Genomic DNA, 6425 nt, shown 5'->3' on the forward strand with positions numbered 1-6425 from the left:
AGGTTCAAGACACGAAGTGGTTTAGCAGTAAAGGAACTGAATGAAGTGCACGTGCCCAGTGAGGTCTGGCAACCAAGACCAAGCAGCACAGTTGAAGGACCATTCAGGCTAAAGATCCATATGACCATTTACCACCCCCTCCCATCCATTGCAATGCATTTGGCTCTTTGCTCGATACGCCAGTAAAATGAATAGAGTACTTTCATTGCTATTAAAGCAGTTCAGATTCCAGCACCGTCAGAAGTAACCAGTGCCAAGTTATCAATATTGTTTGAGCTGAAGTACATAAAATAAACTTTTGGACTCTTAATACCTGCCTGGAATGCTAAACTGTTCTCTTGTACCTCATTACAGGAAGGGGAGAGAGCTGCAAAAAAGAATAAATGCAGCCAGGTTTAAAAATTTCTAAAACATTTATCCTTTATATTTGACAAAAAAAAACAACTATCTTTTGAAAAAATTATTGTAATTACACCCAAATCAATAGATCAGACTAAAATTATAATTCTCCCCCACCCTATGTTTTGGGTACTAATACACAAAAATTTTTAATTGTTTAGAGAACTATGTATGTAGAATTAACCAAGGAATAGGGGTGCTTAGATGGCTTTAGGATGAATGGTCTGTAATTTGTCAAAACTGAAGGCGATTCCACTGGACCAAGATTAATAACAAAATTATGACTTGGACACCAAAGAGTTGACTTTTTTGTTGTTGTTTTTTGGTCTTTATTCCCAGCCAAAAGGGTGTCCCTGGTTCAGCTTACCTTCTCCAGACAGAGTGGAGTCAATGCCAACCACAAAAAGACAAAAATGCAATGGGGGAGGCCAACAGCTTGGCTTTCTACTAGGTAAGCACTTGGGTGTATGTTTGAAAAGATGAACAATTATCACAGGAATGTATGAATGTGCTAAAAACCAATACATAAACCACCTGAGATGGGGGCTTTGTTGGAAGAATTGCAACATGGAGATATTCAGGAATGTCCATCTTCACTTTTAGAACTTGCCCCTTTTTTAAAGAATAGAATAGAATAACAGAATTGGAAGGGACCTTGGAGGTCTTCTAGTCCCAGGCAGGAAACCCTACACCACTTCAGACAAATGGGTATCCAACATCTTCTTAAAAACTTCCAGTCTTGTAGCATTCATAAATTCTGGAGGCAAGTTGTTCCACTGATTAATTGTTCTGTCAGGAAATTTTTCCTTAGTTCTAAGTTGCTTCTCTCCTTGATTAGTTTCCACCCATTGCTTCTTGTTCTACCTTCAGGTGCTTTGGAAAATAGTTTGACTCCCTCTTCTTTGTTGCAACCCCTGAGATATTGGAACACTGCTATCATGTCTCCCCTAGTCCTTCTTTTCATTAAACTAGACATACCCAGTTCCTGCAACCGATCTTCATATGTTTTAGTCTCCAGTCCCCTAATCATCTTTGTTCTTCAATTTCCAATCCACCAAAAAAGAAAAAAAGCAAGTGACATTACGATTTACACTTTTTCCTTCAGTGTACACAAATCACTCTGAATGCTCAGAATAATGAACCTGTGTTTCTTTTTGTTACTCTGACATAACATTACATTTTATCACGAACACATGGATACGCTGATGCTACTATACATTTGCTTTGGGTTTCTTCCCTTGTTCCCCCAGTGGTTTTTTGATTGCCAAATACAATTTAGAAAGCAAAAGGACCTTTAAAACTACTATGAGATTGAAACATTATTTTGGTCAACAGGATTACATTAGCAATGTGAATGGCAAGCATGCTTAGAAAGGTATTTATTGGCTTTGAGAATGTTATTAAACTGCAGCTGCCCCACATATTCTTATGTGATCATCATCAGACCAATTTTAAAACTTTGCTTTCCTAACATCAATAGCAGGCTCATCCCTGTGGTATTTGTGTGCTTGGAATTTGCTAGGAATGTAACTAAAACTGCCTGACAGCTGTTGGTATTGTCTTTGTCTAATTGCTTTAAGCATGCAGATTGGCCAGATGTATCTGAGTTATTGTCATTGGAAATGTTACCTCAAGGTTTGAAAGTTATTCATAAAGCCAAGTTCTCCTTCATGTAAAAAAGCAAATGGTTAATCCGTCTAGTTTCCTATTACTATTAGCTTCCAGGACAGTGAGTAGTAGTGGCACCTTTGGGATTTGTGTGTGTTTGTGTGTGTGTGTGTGTGTTGTTGGACATTGAAAATAATAGTTTTAAACCCAGAAGACATTTCATTATGCATATGAAACTTTACTTTGCTATTACTTTAAAGCAATACCAACTTTGCTATTACTTTAAAGAAATACCAAGTATAACTTCCCATAAAAACGTCCCTTTCCCTCTTCTTGAACATTGAGGATCAGGTGAGATCCAGGTGAGAGGAGTATTTTTTCATTTCCCATAAAAAGTGCAGATCAAATCTACTAACTGAAATGAATAGACAAAAAAAAAGATATTGCAGACAGGAGTGTACTCCATATCTATGTTGGAGCTGAGGTGGCACAGTGGTTAGAGTGCAGTACTGCAGGCCACTTCAGCTGACTGCTATCTGCAGTTCAGTGGTTCAAATCTCACCGGCTCAAGGTTGACTCAGCCTTCCATCCTTCCGAGGTGGGTGAAATGAGGACCCAGACTTTGGGGGCAATATGCTGACTCTGTAAACTGCTTAGAGAGGGCTGAAAGCCCTATGAAGTGGTATATAAGTCTAACTGCTATTGCTATTGCTAACAAGCAGCCTCTCAGTTGGGCAACCACTGCATTCTTCTGAATTTTAAAATCCACAATGAAAGGAAGCTATGAATCCATAAATAATAATTTTTAAAAAATCAAAGGTAAAGAGAGCATGCAACATAGAGAAAACACTGCAAAGACTGTTTAAATAGATTCATGGGTTTTTTTTATTTAATGACTTAAAAGGTGCAGTAGCAAAGTGCTTTTTTTTCTCCATTCCTGCATGGACCGGTTCCTTTTCTTCTAGTTACAATAGTTCTCTAGTTCATAGAGAGAGCAGGTATTTTCACAGCATTGCTCCACAATTCCTCTCTTCATTTTCTGAATTTCTTGATAGGGTACTTCCACCTCATTTGATAAAGGACCATTCACTGCCAAATAAGAGGAGACCAACATTAGATGGATGTTCAAAGTGTATTCAACAGAAAGTATATTCATTTGGACTCTCCGTTTCAATTTGGTAGCCCCAAAGATGTGATAATGTCTCTGCCTTTCCCACTCACAGCTGTTTTTGGGGCTGAGTTTAGGTGGAATGCTATTGATTATTTTTGACAGTTTCATCCTTCTTCCCGGTGAACAAGAGTTAATGCTACAGGGACTTCCTTATTCTGCTACATGATAACTGTTTCATAATGTACTTTCTTTTAATTGCTATGTCTTGCTATGGCTATCAGATTGTCCTGGCACTAGATTATTGTGCTCTTGAGTCAGCTAACTGAAACTGAACTGGATGTTTTAGACCCTGGTTACAAATTGCACACTTTCAATCGAGATTAAATTAGCAACAGTAAAGCAAAGCTAAATACTAACAAGGTGGAAGGGCTACGGATTAGCATTTCACAGATCGGAAAACTGACTACATCTCCAGGGTTGGATAGGGCTGTATTTCCTTTTGAAAGAAGAGGTGCTTCATGTTGATAAACTCCCATATTCATCACTGTCACTGATAAACTCCCAGATTCGTTATTATCCCAGCTTGCTACCTCCAAACAAATAAAAAATATAGTATGATGGTCTGGTTCCTAGGGTCTTCACCGATGGAAGTGTTTCTCATCCTACATACTACATAACAGTCTGCTTTCCTTTTAGCTCAAGGCAGCATGCTCTGCAAACCTTGCCTACAAGTATTGAGTCAAGATGGTTGGCATAAAAACCAAGTGGAAAAGAAGGAACCTGTATTCTTCTCTATGTATTTGAAATGAGAAATATGAAGCATATTTTTTTCCCCAGCAGGATGCATTGGTTTTGCCAGCACTTGGCAAACTCCTTGTGGAACTTTTGATTCAGAGATGCTTCTTGGTCCGTCTACTGACTTTTTAGGAAAACGGTTAAGTTACATTATTATTGCCATAGTAGCACTATATTATTTCCAGGCTACCGAAAATAGCAGGAGTATTGCTGTCAAGTTGGCACTGATATAACTTGACCATGAACAAGGAGGCTGCTTCACTGACAAAGGGAAAACACCACTTAGGGGATATATATGCATCTTGGATATCAGTCTATTCCATTCTCCATTTAACAATGGAATAATCAAGAATCAATCAGGGTAAAACAGAGGGAACAGCATTTCCTAACTTCAGACCCATTTAAATGCATTGGTCTGCAGTGTCAACAATCACGAACCATGCTTATGGGGAGTTGTATCCCAAAACATCTGAAAGGGGAAAGGCTGAGAGAAAGGAAGGAGCCAAATGCTGGTTTTTTTTAACTCATTAACTAATTTGGGAATTTACTTTTTAAAAATAAATGTTATTCATAGATACTTTTAAAAAACAATGCATTTTTAGGGTATACCATTTACAAATAAAAAAAGAGTGGAGTTAAACATTGACATACGAGCTAATAACAATAATGATGATATAGTAACCATGGTAATAATATAACCAAAAAGCTTTTAGCTAGGTTTCTTCTTACCGTACATTAAAACATAGCCTCCTCTCCTGAATTATTTTGCTGTATGATTTCAGTTGTCTATGAATAGTGTTTGCCAATATTCTTCAAATTCAGGATGTGCATTTGTCTATTTACCATATTTTACAGCTTACACCAATCAAGACTCAGAAAGGATTACAAGGAAAAAGACATTAAAATAAGCCAATTAAAATAGGCACAAACACTTATGAACCAGATGGTTCTTGGCCACCCTATGAGTCAATACGTCACTAAATTATTCCCAGGGCTTCATGGAAGGTAGGGAGGGTTGCAGCAGAGCTCCCATGGGGCCATGGAGGGGCAATTCTGTAGGTTGTCTTTTGAGTCCCAAGCTTGATTGAGCTGTTGCTGGGTGAAGATGTAATGAAAGGGCTTTGGGATTCCTATTATGGCTCTGCCTGAAAGAGGTAGATCTTTGTGATGTAGAATATACTACCTCACACCTTAATGGCCCATTGACAAAGGTGGGGGTGTGTGCATTTCTGTCTCCCTTTTAGGAGGAAATATTCTGCCCTTTTAATATTTCCTAAAATATTTAACCTCTGACAATATATAAACATCATTATCTATTTTTCTTGCTAGTTTAATACGATCTACCTAGCAGGTGGTGAGTTATAAGCGAATTCACCAGGTTATGTTACAGACAGGGCATTTTAGGAAATTAGCAAAAAAAAAAGAAGAAGTTACCAAGTGGTTGTTCCATGTTCCTTCGTGTCCTGGGGGAATAGTAGAAGCCCCGCTCTCCACATATAAGGAAAAGGGCTTCCACCAGATGAGAACCGCACAGACGCTCGCTGGGAGCAGCTTGGCTAACTGTAGGAGCTGAAACAGCCAGCAGCAGCAGGAGAGGTAGGGAACGGATCCAAAGAGCCATGGTGATGCAGATGAAACTTTTGGAAAGGAAGAATCTAACAAAAAAAAATATAGGTTTAGAAAAAAGAAGGAAAACAGGTACCAGATTACCATCATTCCATATTTTACCATGCTGCAGCTGTCTCTGGACACTTGCCCAGATACTTCCTGTTATAGACTAAGACTGGCACATAGGAAACAACATCCTAGCAATTGCAAGGGGAACCATTTCTTTCACTCCCCCTTTCCTTCCCATTCACAGCCTGATGTACTTGCCCTCATGCATGTTTGCTTGAATGGTGGTGAGTTTTCTCTACTGAAAAGTAACTTTGCTATGCTCTCCCTATATGATGTGGCCAAGCTTTAGTGGTAAAATGCTATTTGCTATGACATTTATTTCATAGTTTTAATTCAATGCCATGATCTTAAAGAAGTACATGAAATAGTTTACAAACTTAGATTAAGATGTGGAAAAACAGCCTGTGGTGGAATCTTGGGAGAATTCCAAGATAAGAGATGTTTGATATGGAAGGAATTAATTCGTCAGGGAGTTAATGAGCTAAATATATTTAAGTAGTGACTGGGTAATCCTGTCATGGACTCAGCAGGATGTAGCCCCTTCCAACTATCTGAATTTATGAAGATAAAGCATGGGTGAGAGAGATTTTTCAAGTGGTTACGGAACTGGCCTAGACAGTTCCTTAAATTGCACTTTCTTGATTTATTTTCCTTGAAAACAGTTCACTTCACCATCAGTTCAGTTCTTCAGAACTGAAAAAGCTTGTTAGCTGAGAAGTGAAACATTTTCAAGGAGAAAACAAAAAACAAAAAAGTCCAGTAGCCTTTTAAAAAGCACCTTCAGGACAACCATGACCTGGATGATTGAGAATCTATATAGACAGGAGAGTTTTTG

General features: G+C 38.4%; 1 protein-coding gene across 1 annotated transcript; it reads right to left on the reverse strand.

Annotated features, from left to right (window-relative positions):
• Positions 1–2875: 2875 nt before the first annotated feature.
• Positions 2876–5558, reverse strand: INS (insulin). The gene is made up of 2 exons (XM_032231439.1): positions 5348–5558; positions 2876–3096 (listed from the first exon to the last, which is right to left on the reverse strand). The coding sequence occupies exons 1-2, from the start codon at positions 5532–5534 to the stop codon at positions 2969–2971; spliced, it is 315 nt and encodes a 104-aa protein (XP_032087330.1). The 5' UTR covers positions 5535–5558; the 3' UTR covers positions 2876–2968.
• Between the last annotated feature and the right edge of the window lie 867 nt (positions 5559–6425).

Source organism: Thamnophis elegans, chromosome 1 (assembly GCF_009769535.1).
Source record: "Thamnophis elegans isolate rThaEle1 chromosome 1, rThaEle1.pri, whole genome shotgun sequence".
Taxonomy (NCBI): Eukaryota; Metazoa; Chordata; class Lepidosauria; order Squamata; family Colubridae; genus Thamnophis; species Thamnophis elegans.

Bases quoted from the DNA above. Each gene is read 5' to 3' on its own strand.
- INS (XM_032231439.1), bottom strand. From the start codon at position 5,534: ATGGCTCTTTGGATCCGTTCCCTACCTCTCCTGCTGCTGCTGGCTGTT. The intron at 3,097-5,347 runs GTAACTTCTTCT...CTTATTTGGCAG, and splicing joins GAACATGGAACAACCACTTG to TGAATGGTCCTTTATCAAAT.